A 23,831-nucleotide genomic window follows, 5' to 3' on the forward strand; every position below is an offset into this window, starting at 1 on the left:
CTGAATGAAGCAAATGTGGTACATATATATGGAACACTATGCAGCCACAAAAAAAAACAATGAAATCATGTCCTTTGCAGCAACAAAGATGTAGCTGGAGGCCATTATCCTAAGCACTATCCTAAGCAAAATTAACACAGAAACAGAAAACCAAATATAACATATCCTCACTTATAAGTAGGAACTACACATTGGGTACTTGTGGACATAAAAATGGCAACAACAGAAACTGTGAACTAGTAGAGTGGAGAGGCAGGAAGGGAAGGAAGGGGTGAAAAACTAACTACCGGGTACTTTGCTCAGTACATGGGTAATGAGATCATTTGTACCCCAAACCTCAGCATCATGCAATATACCTAGGAAACAAACCTGTGCATGTACCCCTTGAATCTAAATTAGAAGTTGAGGGAAAAAATGAATGCATAAAGTAAGAAAAAAGCTATTGGAAAAACTGGTTATCTACATCCAAATGAATGAAGTTGGGCCCTTACCTTACATACGTGAAAATTAATTCAAAATGGATTAAAGATCTAAACATAAGATCTGAAAGTACAAAATGCCTAAAAGAAAACACAGGGGAGGCCCGGAGCAGTGGCTCATGCCTGTAATCCCAACACTTTGGGAGGCTGAGCCGGGCAGACTGCCTGAGCTCAGGAGTTCAAGACCAGCCTGGGCAACACAGTGAAACCCCATCTCTACTAAAATACAAAATAAGTTACCCGGGTGTCCTGGTATGTGCCTGTAATCCCAGCTACTCATGAGGTTGAGACAGGAGAATCACTTGAACCTGGGAGGCAGAGGTTGCAGTGAGCTGAGAGTATGCCACTGCACCCCAGCCTGGGCAACAGGACAAGACTCTGTCTCGAGAGAAAGAGTAGAGAGAGAGATAAAGAAAAAAAAAGGGAAGGGGAGGGGACGGGAGGGGAGGGGAGAGGGAAAAGGAAGGAAAGAAACATGGGGGAAAAGCTTCATGACATTGGATTTCACAATGATTTCTTAGATATAATGACAAAATCACAGTTAACAAAGCAATAACAGACAAATGGAACTACATCTAACTTAACATGTTATAAAGGCAATCTATGAAATGGGTGAAAATATTTGTGAACCATGTATCTGACAAAAAGTTAATATTCAGAATATATAATGAAATCCTATATTAATAACAAAAAATAATGCAGTTAAAAAATAGGCAAAGGGCCGGGCACAGTGGCTCACGCCTGTAATCCCAGCATTTTGGAAGGCCGAGGTGAGTGGATCACCTGAAGTCAGGAGTTCAAGACCTGGCCAACATGGCGAAACCCCATCTCTACTAAAAATACAAAAATTAGCTGGGTATGGTTGAGCCAAGATTGAGCCACTGTACTCCAGCCTCAGCAACAGAGCGAGGCTCCAACTCAGATTAAAAAAAAAAAAAAATAGGCAAAGGAGATTTCTCCAAAGATACACATATGGCCAAGAAGCATATGAAAAGAAGCTCAACTTCATCAATCTTTGGGGAAATGCAAATCACAACCACAGTAAGATAAAACTTCAAGCCCAATGGAATACCCACTTAAAAAAAGAGTAAGTGTTGGCAAAGAAATAGAGAAATTGGCACTCTTACATATAGCTAGCAGGCATGTAAAACAGTAGAGCTGCTATGGAAAATAGTATGAAGGGTCCTCAAAAACTTAAAAATGTAATTACCACATGATCCAGCAATCTCTACTTCTGGGTATAGATACAACACAACTGGAAACAGGATCTCTAAGAGATATTTGCACACCCATGTTCATTGCAGCATTATTTACAATAGCCAAGGAGTAGAAGCAATCTAAATAACCATCACTAGATTTATTTATTTATTTGTTTATTTGACAGAGTCTCGCTCTGTCACCAGGCTGGAGTACAGTGCACAATCTCAGCTCACTGCAACTTCCAACTCCCGGGTTCAAGCAATTCTGCCCCAGCCTCCTGAGTAGCTGGGATTACAGGTACGCACCCCCACACCCAGCTTATTTTTGCATTTTTAGTACAGACAGGGTTTCACCATGTTGGCCAGGATGGTCTCGATCTCTTGACCTCGGAATCCGCCTGCCTTGGCCTCCCAAAGTGTTGGGATTATAGGCACGAGCCACCGCACCTGGCCTATTTATTTATTTTGAGACAGATTCTCGCTCTGTCACCCATGCTGGAGTGCAGTGGCATGATCTTGGCTTACTGCATCCTCCACCTCTCGGATTCAAGTGGTTCTCCTGCCTCAGCCTCCAGGTGTAGTGACAGGCACCTGCCACTACACCTGGCTAATTTTTGTAGTTTTAATAGACTGGGGGTTTCATCATATTGTCCAGGCTGGTCTTGAACTTCTAACCTCAAGTGATCTGCCCACCTTGGCCTCCCAAAGTGGTGAGATCGCAGGCATGAACCACTGCACTGAGCCTAGATAAATGAATAAAGAAAATGTGGTATATACATACAATGGAATATTCTTCTGCCTTAAAAAGCAAATAAATTTGGACACATGCTACAATATGATCTTGCTAAGTGAAATAAGTCAATCATCAAAATCAAATACTGCATGATTATAATTATATGAGGTATCTAAAATAGTCAAATTCCTTTTTTTTTATTTTTGAGACAGAGTCTCACACTGTCAAATGGGCTGGAGTGCAATAGCATGATCTTGGCTCTCTGTTACCTCTGCCTCCTGGGTTCAAGCGACTCTCCTGCCTCAGCCTCCTGAGTAGCTGGGATTACAGGTGCCTGCCACCACACCCAGCTAATTTTTTGCATTTTTAGTAAAGATGGGTTTCACTATATTAGCCAGGCTGGTCTCGAACTCCTGACCTCATGATCTGCCCACCTCAGCCTCCCAAAGTGCTGGGATTATTGCTGTGAGCCACCTTACCTGGCCTAAAATAGTCAAATTCTTAGAAACAGAAAGTAGAATGATGGCTGCCAGGGACTAGGATAAGGAAGAAAGGAGGACTGTTGATAGATGCAGAGTATCAGTTTTGAAAAAAAAATTCTATACTGATTAAAGTATGAATATGTATTTGGCAAAAAATATCTTGGGTAAATGGGTCTATCATGTTAAAATGGCCTGTCTTTTGTTTGTATGCTGCTTTGGATTTTGATTTAATCTTCTAAAAAATATATTATTTTTTCCAGGCACAGTGGCTTACACCTGTAATTCCTACACTTTAAGAGGCCAAGATGGGTGAATCATGAGGTCAGGAGTTTAAGACCAGCCTGGCCAACATGATTAAACCCCATCTCTACTAAAAATACAAAAATTAGCTAGGCATGGTGGCAGGTGCCTATAATCCCAGCTACTCGGGAGGCTGAGCCAGGAGAATCACCCGAACCTGGGAGGTGGAGGCTGCAGTGAGCCAAGACCTCACCATCGCACTCCAGCCTGGGTGACAGACCAAGACTCTGCCTCAAATAAATAAATAAATAAAGGTTAACACAAAAAATTTCAAATGGGGTTAAAAAAAAAGTTGACTCAAGTAAGTCATACTATAACAAAAGTCAAATCCAGATAGATTATAGATCTAAATGCTAAAGACAAAATAATGAAATTTATAAAAGAAAGTAGAAGAATATCTTCCTAACATTAGGATAGGAAAAGATTTCTTAATCAGGATGCAAAGGAACTAATCATAAAGGAACAGACCAATATATTAGACAACATCAAATACTTTTCTTCATTGAAAGAGACCATTTTTGCTGAAATCCCAGCACTTTAAGAGGCCAAGGCAGGAGGATTGCTTGAGCCCAGGAGTCCCAGACAAGCCTGAGCAAGATGGCAAGGCTCCGCCTCTCCAAAAAAAAAAAAAAAATTTACCCAGGTGCGACAGTGCATGCCTGTAGTCCCAGGTACTTGAGAGGCAAGAGGATCCCTTGAACCCAGGAGTTTGAGGCAGCAGGGAGCTATAATAATGCCACTGTCCTCCACCCTGGGTGAGAAATTAAGACCCAACTCTCAAAACAAACAAAAACCCCTCACCATTTGGAGAGTGAAAATACAACCACAGAATAGGAAGATAGGCTCATATGCAGAAGATATATATATTTTTAAAAAACTCCTATAAATCAATAGCAACAACAAAGTAAGACAACCCAACAGAAAAAAATAGACGAGATTTGATTACACATTTCACAAGAGTACATCCAAATAACGAAAAAACTTGAAGAGATGCTCAATCTCAGCAATCTCAGCACAGAAAGGCAAATGGAAACCAACTAAGATGATACTATACATCCACCAAAGTAGAGATTAAAATACTAACAGCAAAAATGAGAAGCAAGAGGACCTTTTAGATGCTGTTGGAGGAAATGTAAGTCATTACTACACTTTAGAAAGCTTTTTGGCATTATCTCTATAATAACCAAATACATATTTTATGATCCAGCAATTTTACCACTAAGTATACATCCAAACAAATGTATGCATTTGTGTACTGAAAGATATGTAAAAGAATGCTCCTCAAACTTCCATCAGCATATAAGAGATAAATCAATTATGGTATATTCATATAATGGAACACTATACAGCAATAAAAATGGGCAAATTATAGTTGCACACAACATGGATGAATTTCACAAATGAGATAAGATTTTGCTCAGCAAAAGAAGCCATATACAAAAATAGCAGCAAAGCCGCAAAAAGCCACAAAGTATGTTTCCACTTATATAACATTCAAAAACAGAAAACAAGGATATTAGAAAAATAGAAAAATCCAGAGTGTTAGAACTCAGGATAAAGGGAGCTTTTGAGATATTTAATGTGCTAGGTGGTAGTTTCATGAATAGATTTGCTTTGTGATAATTCACTAAGCCATATACTTGGGATTTATGTATTCTTCCTAAATGTTTTGTACTCCAATTTTAAAATTTTTAAATAGTGGATGGAATAAGGTCTAATAAGCAGGTCTGATATGAATAATCAGAATTTCCCCCAACTACAAAAATACTGAAAGAATAATGAAATAGTAAACCAAAGACCTACTGACTAAAATTTCCTACATTTTTCAAGATGCCAATTGCTCACATCAAGAACATCAACAAATCCCAAGTATAAAAAATAAAACAAATCCACATAGAGATACACTATTGTGATATAAAATAAGAAAAAAAATCCAGGAAAGAAAAACAAAATTAAAAGTATTCAAGAAAAAGAAACAGGTTACCTATAGAAGAACCACAATTAGACTGATAAATAACTTTGTAACTTCAACAATGGAAGTCAGAATACAATGGAATATCATCTGAAATACTATCAAATAAAGTCTATACCCAGCAAAACTATCTTTGAAGAACTGGCATTGAAAAAAAAAAGACATTTTTCACAAAGGAAAGAAAAAGGAAGAAAGGAAAGAATGAATGAAGTAAAGAAAAGGAAACGGAAATTGTCTTCTATCAACAAACTCTCATTTAAAGAAAAAACTGCGGGCTGGCGTGGTGGCTCACAACTGTAATTCCAGCACTTTGGGAGGCCGAGGAGGGCGGATCAACTGAGGTCAAGGGTTCAAGACCAGCCTGACTAACATGAAGAAACCCCATCTCTACAAAAAAAATATATATATAATTACCCAGGCATGGCAGCACATACCTGTAATCCCAGCTACTCAGGAGGCTGAGACAGGAGAATTGCTTGAACCCAGGAGGCAGAAGCTGCAGTGTGACAAGAGTGCGCCTTTGCACTTCAACCTGGGCAACAAGAGCAAAACTCTATCTCAAAAACAAAAACACTCCTAAATGGTGTACCTTAGGTACAAAATGATGCCACACGGAAAATCTGTGATGGGAAGGAGTGGTAAGCCAAAGGTATTAGCATATGCAGGTAAATCACAAATACCAACAGTAAAACAATGATAATATCTAATTCATGAGAAAAAATAGGACATAACTAAATTCTGAACAATATAATGACATAAAATTGAACAAGGTATGTCTTAAGTTCCTTTATTCAGGAGAAGGGTAGAAATATTTACTGATATTTGGCTTTGTTAAATACTCTTATGAAAGTAGCTGCAGTAACCTCCAGAATAACAGATATGAATGTCTATCTTACAAGCAAGAAACAAAAACACAGTGGACAAAAAGTAAAATACTCAAGTAATGCAAAAGGTAGATTTTATTTTAATTTTTTATTTTTGAGACAAGAGTCTCACTCTGTCACCCGGGTTGCAGCACAGTGGAGCAACCTTGGCTCATTGCAACCTCTGCCTCCAGGGTTGTTCGAGCAACTCTCGAGCCTCAGTCTCCCAAGTAGCTGGGATTACAGGTGTGTGCCACTACCGACTTTTGTATTTTTAGTAGAGACAGGGTTTCACCATGTTGGCCAGGCTTGTCTTGAATTCCTGGCCTCAAGGGATCTGCCCATGTCAGCCTCCCAAAGTGCTGGGATTACAGGTGTAAGCCACCACATTTGACTTGAAAAGGTAGACTTTCAAAAAAGAGGAGGGTTAATAAAGATTGGAAATTTTTTTTAAAAAAAGAGAAAACATAGAATAGGGGATAGAAATAAATCCAAATATATCAGTACTCAAAATAAATGTAAATTCGTTATTCACAAAAATTAAAAGCAAAGCATTTTTAAACCCCCACTCTTAAAAAAATGTAAATTCGCAAATCTCCAGTAAAACCCTGAAACTGTGAAACTGGTTAAGAAAACAAAATCTAGTTATATATTACTCATATAAGTACACACAAAAACATGAGGACATAAAAGTACTGGAATTCAAATGATGGCAAAAATATACCAATTTAACACAGAAAAAGAGAAAGCTTGATTAATAATTTGATACAAAGAAATAACATGCAAATATTTCAAAAAAGTACTCTGTAGACTGGTCCAGTGGCTCACATCTGTATCCTTAGCACTGTGAGAGGCCAAAGCAGAAGGACTGTATGAGCTCAGGAGTTGGAGACCAGCCCTGGCAACATAGCAACATAGTGAAACCCTGTCTCCACAAAAAAAAAAAAAAAAAATTAAATTAGCTGGGCATGGCAGTACATGCCTGTAGTCCCAGCTACTGAGGAGGCTGAGGTGGGAAGAGTGCTTGAGCCTGGGAGGTTGGGGCTGCAGTGGGCCATGGTCATGCCCACTGCACTCCAGCATGAGTGACAGAGTATGACTTTGTCTCATAAATAAAAGAGCACTCAGTTGTGTAAGCATTTTTTCTAAACCAAATAAAGCACTACAATTGAGTCTTAATTTATTCCACCTTATTTAATTCAGCTCAGGTCTTAAACTCATTAATATCCTTTAGGAATCTGATTCTTTTGTCTATTATACTAGAGTCCCTTCTACCATACAAAAATTTGATAAGCATGTTAGCAATGACTTTACACAAGCCAGCGATTAAGTGTTTAAAAGGGTAAAGCCTAGTTAAGGGTCATGCAGCACAATAACAGAAGCATCTTTAAAGGTAAACATCTGTTTGCTTAGAGCATGGGTGCTCAAGCAATTACAAACCCATCTTACAGTACTATTACTTGCATCTTATTTCTTTACCCAAAAGCCTATCAAGATATATTTTCTCAAACTCTTTGCTGACACCTAGATCTTGTCAACAACTTATATACATGAAATGTGCATACATACACAACTGCATATGTACACACATGCATCTACACACGCATGTACACTTAATAAAAAATATACACTCATATATATATCATATAATGATAATACCATACCTCATAGGTAGTTCCATAATGGCACGTAAATTGGCATTGTCTGTTGGTTTCTGCATCTTGCTCAACATTGGTATAAAATATTACTCCATCTCCAGAGCAGGACACAATCTGTTTATCATTTGTGCAAGGTAAGAACTTTGCACTAAATATGTTTGCTCGGTGCCCTGAACGAATTGTTGTCAAAACCTAAAACACACAGAGAAAGTGGCTAATGATAACTTATTTCCTAGAAATATTCATTTTTAATATAATCATATTCAGTAATACAGTCTCATTAACATTCTCATCTCAGTGAAAGATTATCACTAGATTGCAAGCTATTATAATTTTTAAAAAATCAGAATCCCATATATTTCCTTTTTGCTCCCAGTGAGAGGTGAATAAGATGGAGTACCATCAACAGGAACAGTGTCATGAAAATAAAATATGCCTATTTTCACTTATTTAGTTTATGTGACTCACCCATAAAATCTCAATAAATAGGAAAGAACTACTTTGACTGACTTTTGAAATTTACTGTACACTAAATGATTAAGTTATTCCTTTTCATCATGACAAAATAACAATAATGGAATTTTAATGATTTTCATAAAATCAAATAATTAAATGGTACAGATAAGACACAGCAGAATTCCCTACATCCAAATAATAATATTTAAAATACCATAATTACTGTGACACTAATAAAGTTTAAAATTAATATTTTAATATTCACATAATTTATTGGAAATAAAAGACTAATTTTCCTAGTTGAGAGAAAAAGACTAATTTAAAGTTGAGAGAAAAAACGACAAGACCTAATTTTTCTTTTTAATGGGCAAGGCACCCGAGCAGATAGTACATATAGAGATGTACAAATGACCCTTAAAAATAGTAAAAAAAAAATATATATATATATACTCAACTTGGATCATTGATAAGGGAAATGCAAATTGAAATACGGGGATATCAATTCTCACTTAATAGACTGGCAAAAATTCAAGAGCTTGACAACAGACTCTACAAACAAGACTGCAGAAACAGGTTTTTAAACACTGCTGGCAGGAATGCTAAATGGTGTAATAGCAGTGGAGGGGAATTTAGCAGCAATATCTCACAAAACTACAGATGTGCTTACCCTTTGATTAGGCGAATCTATTTCTAGGAATTTACCCCAAAGATATGCCTCCAACAAGACAAAAAAAAATATGTAGAAGGTTATTTACTGAGTTATTTATAATAGCAAAACACAGGAGACTAACTGAATAAACTACAGTATATCCCCATAATAGATAGATATGCAATAGAGTACAAGGTGAGTGAGGAATATCTGTTGTGCTTTTGTAAAGTGCCAAGAAAAAAGAGAAGTTGACTTGAAATACTAAGTTGACTTGAAAGGTTCATGGAACAAATTTAGGCCAGTTTGAGTGAATAACATCAGTGACAGATTATAAAACATTGAATAAAAAAATTAAGGTGATGGGGACAGAAGAAATCCTCTTATTTACTGAAAAATGTCAATTAATAAATGTAGAAGAAATGACAATTTAAAAATCACTGTTTTGGGACCACATTATAACAACCAATTCCAACAGAAATCATCAATTAATATAAAAACCACTACGGGAAAGAGTGTTAGGAAAGACAATATTCAGTCTCAACATATCACTTCACAGATAGCTTGTTAGTTACAAAAGGTAACCCAAAAGAGAGGGATCAAACAACATCTGAAATAAACTATAACATCGTGTACCACAATATCACCTGGGAGAATTCTTACCAAAGATGTTTAATCTGAATCTACTCATGAATAAATAATCAGACAAATCCAAGCAGAGCAACAGTCTATAAAATAACTAGCATGACATGTCAATGTCATGAAACACAGAGAGTAATTAACGTAAAGCCTTTAAACAAGATAGATACAAGGGTCTTTAACCCTACCAGAGATTCAGGGTGGTTTAACAAGTAGCTAACTACACACAAGTCACTACATACAGCCATTAGTTACTTGGTTTGTTAAAGCCATTGGCTTTGGCTGTGCATCAGTAACATTCAGCAGACATCACTCTTAACAATTTATGATTTACCCCCACTTAACAGGTTTATCTATAATTTCAGTAACAAAAGCAGGAGCCTCACTGCTTCATTAGTCACTCATAAATTGAAAAGCATTCCTTTATTAAATAAACCAATTAAGATTTAGTGAGTAAAACATTGGGAGCTGTTCCTTTTGAACAAATCTCTAGATTTCAGATGCCCATCTCAAAACATACTCTCCTCTTCCAGTGTTCTCCATCTCAATGGCATCAGTATCCATTTATACAGTTAATCAAGTCAAAACTAATGAATCCTTTTCCATTTTTCTTTCCTTTGTCTGCTATACCAAATCCACCAGCAAGGCCATGACAAAATACATCCCAAATTACTTCTGACCAACTCCAATGCCATTATCTGTGTCTGAGCCATCATTCCCTCTACCTGGATTATTTCAATGGCCTCCTATCTCCTACTTCCAATCTAGTTCAAACTCTACGCTCCAAAAGCAGCCAGAGCTATCTTCTAAAAATATAAATCTTATCAGTACATGTTTAAAACCCTCCAGTGACTGTCTATGAAAATTACACTAAAATGTAAACTCCTTAATAAGACTATCTGATTCCTGCCTATCATTTGAGCTTCATTTTGTACCACTCTCTAATTTATTAATGAATAATTGTTTAAAGAATGATTACTTGTGTATGTATATACAGTTAGTAATTTCAATGAAGGTTGGAATTTGTTTTTTAATTGTTGAAACCAAATCTGGGTACATATGATACTACAGATAAAATAGCAATGAGGCTGATAAAAAATGTTTATCTGCATTTGGGAAGTTATAATTTTTTTTTTTTTTTTTTTTGAGACAAGAGTCTTGCTGTTGTTGCCCAGGATGGAGTGCAATGGCACAAACTTGGCTCACTGCGACCTCCACCTCCCGAGTTCAAGCGATTCTCCTGCCTCAGCCTCCAGAGTCTGGGATTACTGGTGCATACCACCAGGCCCGGCTAATTTTTGTATTTCTAGTAGAGATAGGTTTTCACCATGTTGGCCAGGCTGGTCTCAAATTCCTGACCCTGTGGTCTGCCCAACCTGGGCCTCCCAAAGTGCTGGGATTACAGGCGTTAGCCACGGCGCCCAGCCAGGAAGTTATAATCATTGATAGCTAGGCTGGGCCTGGTGGCTCATGCCTTGTAATCTCAGCACTTTGGGAGGCCAAGGAGGGCGGATCACCTGAAGTCAGGAGTACAAGACCAGCCTGGCCAACATTGCAAAAGCCCATCTCCACTAAAAATATGAAACTTAGCTGGACATGGTGGTGCATCCCTGTAGTCTCACCTTGGGAGGCTGAGGCAGGAGAATCACTTGAACCCAGGAAGTGGAGGTTGCAGTGAGCTGAGAATGCGCCACTGCACTCCAGCCTGGGTGACAGGGCAAGACTCCATTTCAAAAATAACAATAATAATAATTTCTTTCATTGCTATCTTCTTAGTTGTGCTTTCCTTGCTTGGATTAATGCATTACGGTATCTGAAAATACCCTAAGGATAATGCCCTAGAGAGGTATAATTGCCAGAGTAACTTAATCTGAGATGAAAATAACATATTGATAACTGCAATGATTACTAAATGTTAAGGTGGTGGTGTTGTAACATCTATCACTCTGCTGATTACCAGGTTATTTTGATTAAATAGCTGGCCAAGTTGGAATCTATTTCCTTCTTTATCATGTCACATACAACACTCCCAAAACCTGAAGTTCGATCCAGCTATCCAGATAGTAGAGGATAGTTTTTTAATCCCTTGTTAAAAATCACCCCCCTTCAAACCTGACCCACAACCCTGTCTGAGGTATCGAATGTACATATTTATACACTTCTTTTACTAAGATTTATTGGGCTCCAACTATATGACAGGTAAATAAATAATTTCTTAAGTGTTGAGGATACAAAATTTCTTAAGTGTTGAGGATACAAAAAGAAAAAGGAAACTGTCATTATCTCAAATAAGTTGTCATCTAAGCACAACATGAAAACAAATATAATACAATATAATAATACAGTTATCCATAAGACAAAAACACAGAGGAAGGAGTGGCTACATGTGTCAATGAAAGCAAGAGAAATATCACAAAAAAGAGCTGAGACTTGAAAGATGAGTTTTACATTTACCAAGTAGAAGGGAGACAACTGAGAAAGCAGGTCATCTCACAAAGAAAGAAAAGTATAAGCAAAAGCATACAGCAATAAAAACATTTTAAGCTCTGAGGACTACAAGTAGCTGGTTGAGGCCAAATCAAGAAAAATCATGTGTACACTATACACTTGGGATTTATTTTAAAAAGATATTGCAAGACCATCTCTGGGCTAACTTCCTTCTCTTTCACCTAAGCCATAATGGGGTGCCCTAATGTAACTCCCCAGAATATGATGGGGAGTCTCTATGCTATATATAATTAAAATATAATTGCACTAATAAGGAATATCTCCAGTCTCTTAAATCTATAAAAAAATAATGTTTCAAAACCCTTATTTGCAATAAATTTATTAACCCACAATATCATAGGATCTAAAAATAATCCAGCTATATAAACAGGTAATATTTGACTCATGATCAAAAAGCTTTTTTTCCTATATAATGAATCATTAGTGTTTTTAAAAAGCCCTATAAAGGCTTATTATAATAATTAAATCTCACACACACACACACACACACACACACACGTATATATGTTAGATTAGATACCAGCTCTTGCTTTGTCATCCAGACTTGAAGTGCAGGGGTGGAATCCCAGCTCACTGCAGCCTTGAACTCCTAGGCTCAAGTGATCCTCCTGCCTCTGCCACTCAAATATTGGGGATGCCACCATATGCAGCTAATTTTTTCAATTTTTTTGTAGAGACAGAGTCTCACTACACTTCCCAGGCTGGTCTTTAACTCCTGGCCTTAAGCAATCTTCCCACCTTAAGGCTCCTAATTAAAACCCAGATTATAAGTGTGAGCCATATGCTTGGCCTATAATTATAATCTTTAAGAAGAAAATCTGACTAATCATTTCTCAAGCTGGAAATGAGAAAGAGTAGTCACTTTTTCAAATATACATATTCTTTTTTTTTTTTTTTTGAGATGGAGTCTCACTCTGTTGCCAGGTTGGAGTGTAGCGATGTGATCTTGGCTCACTACAACCTCCGCCTCCCTGGTTCAAGTGATTCTCCTGCCTCAGCATCCCACGTAGCTGGGATTACAGGTGGCTGCCACTATGCCCAGCTAATTTTTATATTTTTAGTACAGACAGGGTTTCACCATGTTGGCCAGGATGGTCTCAATCTCCTGACCTCGGGATCCACCTGCCTCAGCCTCCCAACATGCTGGGATTACAGGTGTGAGCCACTGCACCTGGCCCAAATATACATATTCTATAGAAAATCATACCTCAAAGGGATTATCATTTCTTTAAAAATAAGCAATTAAAGGAGAAACGGGTCTTCTAACAATCATTCCGTTGGTACCCAAGTGATTATTTTGTATAAGAGTTAAAATTCTGAATAGTGATCATCAAAAAGCATTCAACATATACATTATTCCAGGAAATTTTCTTTATTATAAGAAAAGGGGGCTGGGCGTGATGGCTCACACCTGTAATCCCAACACTTTGGGAAGCCAAGACAGGTGGATCACTTGAGCTCAAGAGTTCCAAGCTGGCCAACATAATGAAACCCCATCTCTACAAAATATACAAAAACTAGGTGGGTGTGGTGGCACACACTTGTAGTCTCAGCTACTCAGAAGGCTGAGGCAGGAGAATCTCTTGAATCTGCGAGGCAGAGTTTCCAGTGGGCCGAGACTGCACCACTGCACTCCAGCCTGGGCAACAGAGCAAGACTTTGTCTCAAAAAATAATAATAAAAAAGAAAAAGAAGGCTGGAGCACAGTGGCTCACACCTGTAATCCCAGCACTTTGGGAGGCCAAGGTGGGTGGAATACAAGGTCAGGAGTTCGAGACCAGCCTGACCAACATGGTGAAACCCCGTCTCTACTAAAAATACAAAAATTCACTGGCTGTGGTGGCATGTGCCTGTAATCCCAGCTATTCAGGAGGCTGTGGAAGGAGAATAGCTTGAGCAACGGAGGCAGAGGATGCAGTGAGCTGAGATCGCACCACTGCACTCCAGCCTGGGTAACACAACAAAACTGTCTCAAAAAAAAAGAGAAAGAAAAAAAAAAGGGTTATCCTAGTAATTACTGACCTCAGAGAAGTAAGAATTGAAAACATCAAGCCTTTTTTTGCTAAGACACGGCAATTAAGTAAAACTTACTGAAATAAAACTATGACCTATTAAAGACAGCCTCGATATGAACAACTTTTTCGGCTGATAGATGATACACACTTATTTAAATATCTTATTGTTTAAATGTGGAAAAACAAGAAATACACAAACAATTTATTCTGTAAGACTAAAAATTTTAAATAAGACGTTGGACTGCCAATACCATGTTTTCACTGACATAAAAATAGTTGTGCCAGGCATGGTGGCTCACGCCTGCAATCCCAGCACTCTGGTAGGCCCAGGCAGCCAAATCACGAGTTCAGGAGTTCAAGATCACCCTGACCAACATAGTGAAACTCTGTCTCTACTAAAAATACTAAAATTAGCTGTGTGGGGGGGCAAGCGCCTGTAGTCCCAGCTACTCGGGAGGCTGAAGCAGGAGAATCGCTTGAACCTGGGAGGCAGGGGTTGCAGGGAGCTGAGACCATGTCATTGCACTCCAGCCTGGGTGACAGAGTGAGACTACAACTAAAAAAAAAAAAAAATTACTTGTATACTTCCTCTATATATGAACTCAGAAGCTAAGAGCCTGTGAAAATCAGAACATAATCCTAATTAAAACTCAGTATGTTATCCCAGCTTACTAAACTCTAGTCATGAAGCATTTCACTAGAACCTAGCCAATGTTTGTAAACTGTTACAAATCCAGTTTCTTAAACTACAAGGCTGAAGATTACATTCTGTAAGCCTAAAAGAATAAATCATAACCTGTAAGATCCAGCTTTAAACAGCCAGCCAGGCCCATTCATACATCACTACATAACCTAAATTAATAAACAAAAATATTTTAAAACATTTTTAGAAATAAATATAAAATATTAATATTAGAAAGTACTTTAGATATTATGACTCTCTTAATATATGAAGAAAAAGGCTAAGGAAAGTTTAAATAACTTGATCAGAATGGTACAAACCCAACATACAAATCTATATATGTCATTATAGTAATCATAATGTTAACTTTAAAATATTCATAGAACTGTTCTTCATTCAAAGACCTAAATATTAATGAAGTAAATTTCACATTGCAATAATACCAAAAAGCAGACAGAGGTAAGATTATTATGCCACTTACCAAATTATTTCCTCAGTTCCTAATTTATCCTTCACTTTTATACACTATGCAATGGGGCTGAGTCCTTTAAATATTTTTCCTTTGCCAGTAGCATAATGTTAAGCTTTGTCAGTGAAAAGCACTGAAAGGATAATGCAGGAAAAAGGAGTTTGCTTCCTATCTCTAATGGGCTCCCTTCAGCAGACTCTGGCACCATGTACAGGTTCTCCAGTGCTGAGGTCTTCCAGTGTGGGCAGTTTCCCTAGCACTATGGCACCAGAGTCCTGCAATCAGTTTCACCAGGGCCTACCTACTGAATGAACAGTGCAACACCCAGCAGCTTCTCCTGCCTCATCACTTCCCCCATCCCCAGACATTTTGTAGCACACTACCTCTGATGAGACACCTCTCCTTAAAAAGTCTTTCTCAGTGCCCTAGAGAGAGGTATTCCAGCAAGTTCCAGAGGGGAATTCCCAACAAGTTCCACTAGCATGGCATCAGAGACTTCCTTGCCATCCAATGAGCCATGACACTCTCTTCAATAAGGTCTAAATCTCAGCAGTGGGTAGGAGGGGGCAGTGGGTAGTCTTTTATCCCTCAGTGGTTTACCTCAGTCTGAGGGTTAGCAGTGGTTCATATTATCTGTTATTTCTGTATTTTATAGAGTCCTTTTTACTTTTTAGTAGCCAAGCCTTTATTACTCCAATCTCCTGGTATAGGTAGTAATTCTATTACACTTTCCCTATTGAAATTACTGTGTAGTTTCTCTGACTAGACCCTGACTGATAGAATCAACAGTACACAGTTGCTACTACCACAAAAGATAAAAATTCTTTTAAAGCTAGAGTACATTTTTGCAATTACTATTAAAAGAATAGATGTTAAAAGACTTAAGATCTTAGAAAATTTGGGCCAGGCGTGGTGACTGAAGCCTGTAATCCCAGAACTTTGGGAGGCTGAGCTAGGCAGATCACTTGAGGTCAGGAGTTTAAGACCAGCCTGGCCAACATGGTAAACCCTGTCTCTACCAAAAATACAAAAATTAGCTGGGCATGATGGCGCACACTTGTAATTCCAGCTTCTTGGGACGCTGACACAGGAGAATTGCTTGAGCCCAGGAGGCGGAGGTTGCAGTGAGCAGAGATCGCACCACTGCACTCCAGCCTGGGTGACAGAGTGAGACCCTGCTGCAAAAAAAAAAAAAAGATATAGGAAATTTAAGACAAGAAAGAAAAATGTATGATTTGAATTGGGAGGCAGCTAGGAAATATACATATTCCTATTCTTAACTGGAACGTTAAATGATGCGCTAAGATCTTACAAATTTTAAAATAACTATTCAGTCACACTTCTAAAACAGGTTTCTCATTTGACTGGTGTGTATGACTGGTGTGTATATCAAGTGTAACGGACATTGCATACTTTCTTTTTATTACAATCAGTCAGCTGTTTGTAGTGTTATCATTCAGTATCTGAATTTCCCTGAAACCATCCTTGTAAATGAAACATTCTGTGGATATAATGGACTGTTATTTGAAACAGTAATTAAAGTTACTTCAGCATTAGAAAAGTATTTAATTCTTAGATAGCTCTTGCCTTCTAGTTAGGGAGTTTATTAGCTTCCGGTAATTTTTTCTTTGTTAAAAACCATTTTTAATTTTCTCTATACCTCAAGAACTATTCACACAGCAGTCACTTGGCTGTTTGTGTCTTTAAACGTTTTAAATGCAACTACATTTTCTAAAACACTAAATTTCAAATTTTTAAGAGAATGAAACAATGACTAAAGTTGGCAGCTTTATCCACACTATTCTTAACATTAAAATAAATAACTTTTTAGAATGTTAAGATAATATATTAAGGTTACACATAAAAGTAATTTTTTCATTAACTCATACTTTATATATGGCACATTTTCCCCCAAACAATGTTAACGAAATAATGTCACTTTTACCAATTACTATCCACTTAAATAAAGTATATTTAAATTTTCTAGAGCCTAAGGCTGAATAAAATCTTCTATTTCCCAAGAAGTCTAAGAGACCCACATATACCTAAGACCCTCTAAGTTATACAATTAACTTCAGTAAAATAAGGAGGATATGCTATTATAAATGCCCATTCTATGACTGTTTACAATTTCTTCATTTCTGCTTTCTTAATTTTTTTCTCTCATTAAATTACAGAGTTTTTAAACTACTTTACCTTTCTGCTGTAAGGATTACTAATTACTAATTTGGTGTCATCTGAGCCAGATAAAATATATTCTCCAGTGTCATTCCAGCAGATTGTATTAACCTAAAAAGAAAGCGAAAAAGAAACATAAGGAAAATGGACATAAAAGAAAATATGCCATCTTTCACTCACCTGGTGGTACAAACTTTATACAATTAATGAAGTTATATGTTAAAAAGTATTTAACACAGGGGTATCTAATCTTTTGGTTTCACTGGGTCACAGTGGAAGAAGAAGAATTGTATCAGGCTACACATAAAATACACTAACACTAATGACAGCTGATAAGCTAAAAATAATTTCCAAAAAAAACTCATAATGTTTAAAGAAAGTTTATGAATTTGTGTGGGCCATATCTGAAGCTGTCCTGGGCCACATGCAGCCCATGGCCTTGTGTTGGACAAACTTGATTTAACAGTTATGTATTTTAGAAACAAGCTTCCAGTTTCCAGTTCCACATGTAAGAAGCTTAGCAGTTGCCACTCCATTCTAACAACAAATAAAAAGTTAACAGACTATAAAATCAGTAACTGATCTTGGATCCTTCAGAGAGGTAAGGTTACAGGACAAAATGCTACCCCATAGACTGGAGAGATGAACAAAGTGAACACAAGGAGTCTTGGCTTACTGGAGCACAGACTCATGAGCAGAAACCTCTGTGAGAAACAGGGACAGGGGAGGAAAATCTGAATGATAATTTATGAATTGTTGGAGGTTCAGAAAGCACAAGTCTGGCTCTTAAAAACTCCAGGGAAGGCCCGGCACAGTGGCTCATGCCTGTAATATCAGCACTTTGGGAGGCTGAGGTGGGTGGATCACCTGAGGTCAGAAGTTCGAGACCAGCCTGACCAATATGGTAAAACCCTGTCTCTACCAAAAATACAAAAATTAGCCAGGTGTGGTGGCATGCACCTACAGCCCCAGCTACCCAGGTGACTAAGACAGGAGAATTGCTTGAACCCAAGAGGCAGAGGTTGCAGTGAGCCAAGATCATGCCACTGCACTCCCACCTGGGCAACAAAGTGAGACTCCATCTCAAAAAAAGAGCAAACAAACAAAATACTCCAAGAAACCCAGTCATGGGCTGGGGGCTATAGCACAGAGGGTGTTTTTGTGATTTGATTTTAACCTCAGGGCTCAACCAGATTTTCACAGTAAATTTCAGATTAAAATTGCCTTGTGCATCCACCAGAGGGAGGGAAACAGAAACCATTTTGAATATACTGGAGTACTCTGCCCTTCTTAACAAGATCTGCCCTCAAGAAAAGCTATTTAACCACAGCCTACCTACTGAGGTTTTATCAGAGCCTAACTGACCTAGCAAAGAGAAATACCCAATGCAAGCCTTCCACATTGGGGAAGGAAAACACGTAACTCCAGCCTAAGCTACCTGTTCTACCTTAGGTGGGGAGTAGGAGGTTCTGATAATCCCTTGTGAAGTCCACAGTTCAGAAACATAGGCTCTTTAAGAGACAGAGACCTAATCATAGGCCTGTAGAACACTTCCTTTGCTCCTACACCTCCTGCATTTTGCCAGTAAATTCCTAAGGACCTATTTATACCATTACTTTTAATCAGTACTTCATGTACCGTCTTAAGAAAAACTACAAGCCATACTAAAAGGCAAAAATACAATTTGAAGAGATAAAGCCAGCATCAGAACCAAACATAGCAGGGCTACTGGAATTATAAGACCAGGAAGTTGAAACAACTATGCTTAGTACGCTAAGAGTTCCAATGGATAAAGTAGACAGCATGTAAGAACAGATGGTCAAGGTCACCAGAGAGAGAAATCCTAAGAATAAAAAGGAAATGTTAGCAATCAAAAACAATGTAACAGAAATGAACAACACTAGTAGACTCCACACAGTTGAGGAAACAATCTCTGACCTTGAGGATATATCAATAAAAACCTACAAAACTGAAAAGCAAAAAGAACAAAGACTGAAAGAAAAAAAAAGAACATAGTGTTCAAGGAATGTGGGACAACTACAAAAGGCATAACTCATGCATAAGAGACTACTAGAGGAGAATGAGAAAAGAATAGAATATCTGAAACTAATTACTGATAATTTCCTCCAAATGAATGTCAGGAACCAAACCATAGATCCAGTAAGCTCAAAGAACATAAATCAGGACAAATACAGAAAAAACTATACCTAGACAAGTATTTTTCTTTCTTTTTTTTCTTTTGAGACAGAGTCTCACCCTGTTGCCCAGGGTGGAGCACAGTGGTGTGATCTTGGCTCACTGCAACCTCCGCCTCCCAGATTCAAGCAATTCTCTGCCTCAGTCTCCCAAGTAGCTGTGATTACAGGCACCCACCACCATGCCCAGCTAATTTCTGTATTTTTAGTAGAGACAGGTTTTCACCACCTTGGCCAGGCTGAGTCTTGAACTCCTGACCTTGTGATCCATCCGCCTCAGCTTCCCAAAGTGCTGGGATTACAGGCATAAACCACCACGCCCAGCTGGCAAGTATTTTTCAAACTAAAAAAAGTCAAAGATAAGAAAAAATCATGAAAGAAGCTGGTGGAAACAAAACTATCTATAGAGGACCAAAGATAAGAATTACATCCAACATCTCCTCAGAAATCATTTAAGCAAGAAGAGTATAATATTTAAAGCAGTAATAGAAACAAAACAAAACAAAAAACCAACATAGAATACTGTACCCTGCAAAATTATCCCTCAAAACTAAAGGAGAAATAAAGCTTTTCTCAGATAAACAAGCACTGAGGCAATTAGTTGCCAGCAGACCTACCAATTATTAGGTCAATCAATTTCTTGATCTACCAGTAACAAATTATAAAAGGAGTTCTTTAAAGAAAAAGAAAATAAATTTTAGGTCAGAGACATGCATTTACATACAGAAAGAGGGACCAGTGAAGGAGGAATAAGAGAAGATAAAACACAAATTTTAACTTATTCTTAATTGATCTAACAAATTATTTTATTGTTCAAAATAACTACAACAATGTATTCAATCAGGTATATTTACAACTATCATATTTATAAAAATATGCTTATTAGTACTTATAAATAAGTAAAATGAATAAGAGAAAGAGTACAAGGTATAAGATGGAAGATTTAAAAATATTTTGTACTCACATTCCCTGTGAAGCAATATAGTGTTATTTGAAATAAAGAGGACTTGGATTTGTTATATATGTATACTGAAAACTTTAGAGCAACTACTTAAAAAGTTTAAAAAATAAGTGTAACTGATAAATACTAAGGAAGGAGAGGAAAAAAATTATATGAAATGCTCAATTAAAACCACAAAAGGGCCAGGCCTGGTGGCTCATGCCTGTAATCCCAGCACTTTGGCAGGCCAAGGCAGATGGACAGGTCACTTGAGGTCAGGAGTTTGAGACCAGCTTGGCCAGAATGGTGAAACTCCGTCTCTACTAAAATACAAAAATTAGCTGGGCATGGTGGTGGGCACCTGTAATCCCAGCTACTTGGGAGGCCGAGGCAGAGAATCACTTCAACTCAGGAGGCAGAGGTAGCAGTGATCCAAGATTGTGCCACTGCACTCCAGCCTGGGCGGCAGAGCAAGATTCCATCTCAAAAAAATAAATAAATAAATTTTTAAAAACCCACACACACATACACACAAGGCAGAAGAATGAAAAACAAAAATAGGAACAAAGAACAAGGACAATAAGCAGAAAACAGTAACAAATATGGGAAATATTAATCAAACTATACCAGTAATCACTTTGAATGTCAAAAGTCTAAGTTAAAAATTATTATGATTTTCTACAAAAAATGAGCTGGGCATGGTGGCGCGTGCCTGTAATCCCAGCTACTCGGCAGGCTGAGGCAGGAGAATTGCCTGAACCCAGGAGGCGGAGGTTGCGGTGAGCCGATATCGTGCCATTGCACTCCAGCCTGGGTAACAAGAGTGAAACTCCGTCTCCAAAAAAAAAAAAAATTATTATTATTTTCTTTTAAGACAGAGTTTCACTCTTTTGCCCAGGCTGGAGCGAAGCAGTGTGATCTCTGCTGACTGCAACTTCGGCCACCCACCCCCCCACCCAACTTCCACAAAGGTTAAGGCCATTCTCCTGCCTCAATCTCCTGAGTAGCTGGGATTACAGGCACACCTGCCACCATGTGCCTGACTAATTTTTCTATTTTTAGTAGAGACAGGGTTTTGCCATGTTGGCCAGGCTGGTCTCAAACTCCTGACCTCAGGTGATCCACCCGCCTCAGCCTCCCAAAGTGGTAGGATTACAGGTGCAAGCCACCATGTCTGGCTATTTTTCTTTCTTTTTTTTTTTTTTTTCTGAGACAGGAGTCTCACTCTGTTACTCAGGCTGGAGTGAATAGTGCTATCTTAGCTCACTGCAATCCTCCACCTCCCAGGTTCAAGCAATTCTTCTGCCTCAGCCTACCGAGTAGCTAGGATTATAGGTGCCTACCACCATGCCTGGCTAATTTTTCTATTTTTAGTAGAGACAGAGTTTTGCCATGTTGGCCAGGCTGGTCTCAAACTCCTGACCTCAAGTGATTCCCCCACCTCAGCCTCCCAAAGTGCTGTGATTAGAGCCATGAGCCACCATGTCCAGCCTAAAAGTTAAGAGAGACTGTGGGCCAGGCACCATGGCTCACGCTTGTAATCTCAGTACTTTGGGAGGCCAAAGCAGGCGGATCACTTGAGGCCAGGAGTTCGAGACCAGCCTGGTGAAACCCTGTCTCTACCAAAAATACAAAAAACAACTAGCCAAGCATGGTGACCCATGCCTGTACTCCCAGCTACTCAGCAACAGAGCGAGACTCCATTTCAAAAAAAAAAAGAGACTGATAGATTAAAAGTAAATGGATTGAGAAAATATACCATACTGATACAAATCAAAAGAACTAAATAGGAGTAGTTATATTAATGTCAGACAGTCCATACTTCAAAGCAAGAAAAATCATCAGGAAAAAAAGAAGGGTATTTCATAACAATAAAGAGGTCAGTTTCCCCAAGATGACAGTTTCCCCATCCGTAACATGTATGTGCTTAACAACAGAGCATCAAAATATGTGAGACAAAAACTGATAAAACTATAGGAGAAATAGATGAATCTACTATGATGCCTGGAGACTCCAATTCCCTCTATCAGAAACAGACAGATCTAGCAGGCAGAAAATCAGTAAGGACACAGTTAAACTCAACACCATCAATTATCTGTATATAACTGACATTTACATACATTCATTCAACAATAGCAGAATTCACAGTCCTCTTAAGCTCACATGGAACATTTACCAAGACAGACCAATTTGAGGCTTCAAAATACTTTATCAAATTTAAAAGAATAAAAAATCACAGTATCTACTCTTAAGACCACAATGGAATTAAACTAAAATCAGTAACAGAAGGTAACTGGAAAATCCCAAAACACACAGAAGTTCAAAATAACACATGGGTCAAAGAAGAAATCTCAAGAGATATTTTAAAAGATTTTGAATTCACTGAAAATCAAAACACAGCTAATCTGTGAGGTGCAACGAAGTAATTCTCAGAGGAAATTTCACAGCACAGAAATTTACACCATTTCTGAAATCCAAACTGCTTTGAGCACCACGTTGGCACTCAAAAGTTTCAAATTTTGGGGCATTTCTATTTTCAGAGGTTCAGATTAAAGACACTCAACCTGTAGATTTCCCACTAATATCAAAAACAAGGCAAGGACATCCTCTCTCAGGATTCAACACCATACTATAGGTTCATTTCAACACCATACTGTAAGTCCTAGCTAATGCAGTAAGAAAAGAAAAGCAAAGCAAAGGAAAAGTATGAAGATTGGAAAGGAAGAAATAAAACTGTCTTCACAGATAACAAGATCACCTATATGGAAAATAAAATTTTAAAAACCCTCCTGGAACTAATAAGTGATTGCAGCAAAGTAACAGGATACAAGGTTAACATTAAAAAGTCTATTATTAGGCCAGGCGCGGTGGCTCAAGCCTGTAATCCCAGCACTTTGGGAGGCCGAGGCGGGTGGATCACGAGGTCAAGAGATCGAGACCATCTTGGTCAACATGGTGAAACCCCATCTCTACTAAAAATACAAAAAATTAGCTGGGCATGGTGGCACATGCTTGTAATCCCAGCTACTCAGGAGGCTGAGGCAGGAGAATTGCCTGAACCCAGGAGGCGGAAGTTGCAGTAAGCCGATATCGTGCCATTGCACTCCAGCCTGGGTAACAAGAGCGAAACTCCATCTCAAAAAAAAAAAAAAGTCTATTATTTTCCTATATACCAGAAATGAACAAGTAGAATTTGAATTTTAAAACACAATACCATTACATTAGCACTCCAAAACATGAAATACTTAGGTATAAATCAAATAAAATATGTGTAATATTTCCATGAGGAAAATTATAAAACTCTGATAAAAGAAATCAAAGAATTAAATAAATGAAGAGCTATTCTGTATTAATAAATAGAAAGATTCAATATTTTCAAGATGTCAATTCTTCCCAACTTGTTCTATAGATTCAATG

At 38.0% G+C, this 23,831-nt stretch overlaps 1 protein-coding gene across 18 annotated transcripts in view; it reads right to left on the reverse strand.

Moving 5' to 3' along the window:
* DCAF6 (DDB1 and CUL4 associated factor 6) overlaps positions 1-23,831 on the reverse strand; it is a 140,600-nt gene that overhangs the window by 94,528 nt on the left and 22,241 nt on the right. For all 18 annotated transcript variants that reach the window (XM_078356344.1, XM_078356341.1, XM_078356339.1 and 15 more), the window contains 2 exons: positions 17,298-17,390; positions 7,693-7,878 (listed from right to left, as the gene is read on the reverse strand). Coding sequence is in view for 6 of the 18 variants with exons in the window: in XM_002760419.7 (XP_002760465.4) it covers positions 7,693-7,878; positions 17,298-17,390 (279 nt within the window). In the remaining 12 variants the exon portion in view is untranslated. The remainder of the gene's footprint in view (positions 1-7,692; positions 7,879-17,297; positions 17,391-23,831) is intronic.

This window comes from Callithrix jacchus, chromosome 18 (genome assembly GCF_049354715.1).
Source record: "Callithrix jacchus isolate 240 chromosome 18, calJac240_pri, whole genome shotgun sequence".
In the NCBI taxonomy this organism is placed as follows: Eukaryota; Metazoa; Chordata; class Mammalia; order Primates; family Cebidae; genus Callithrix; species Callithrix jacchus.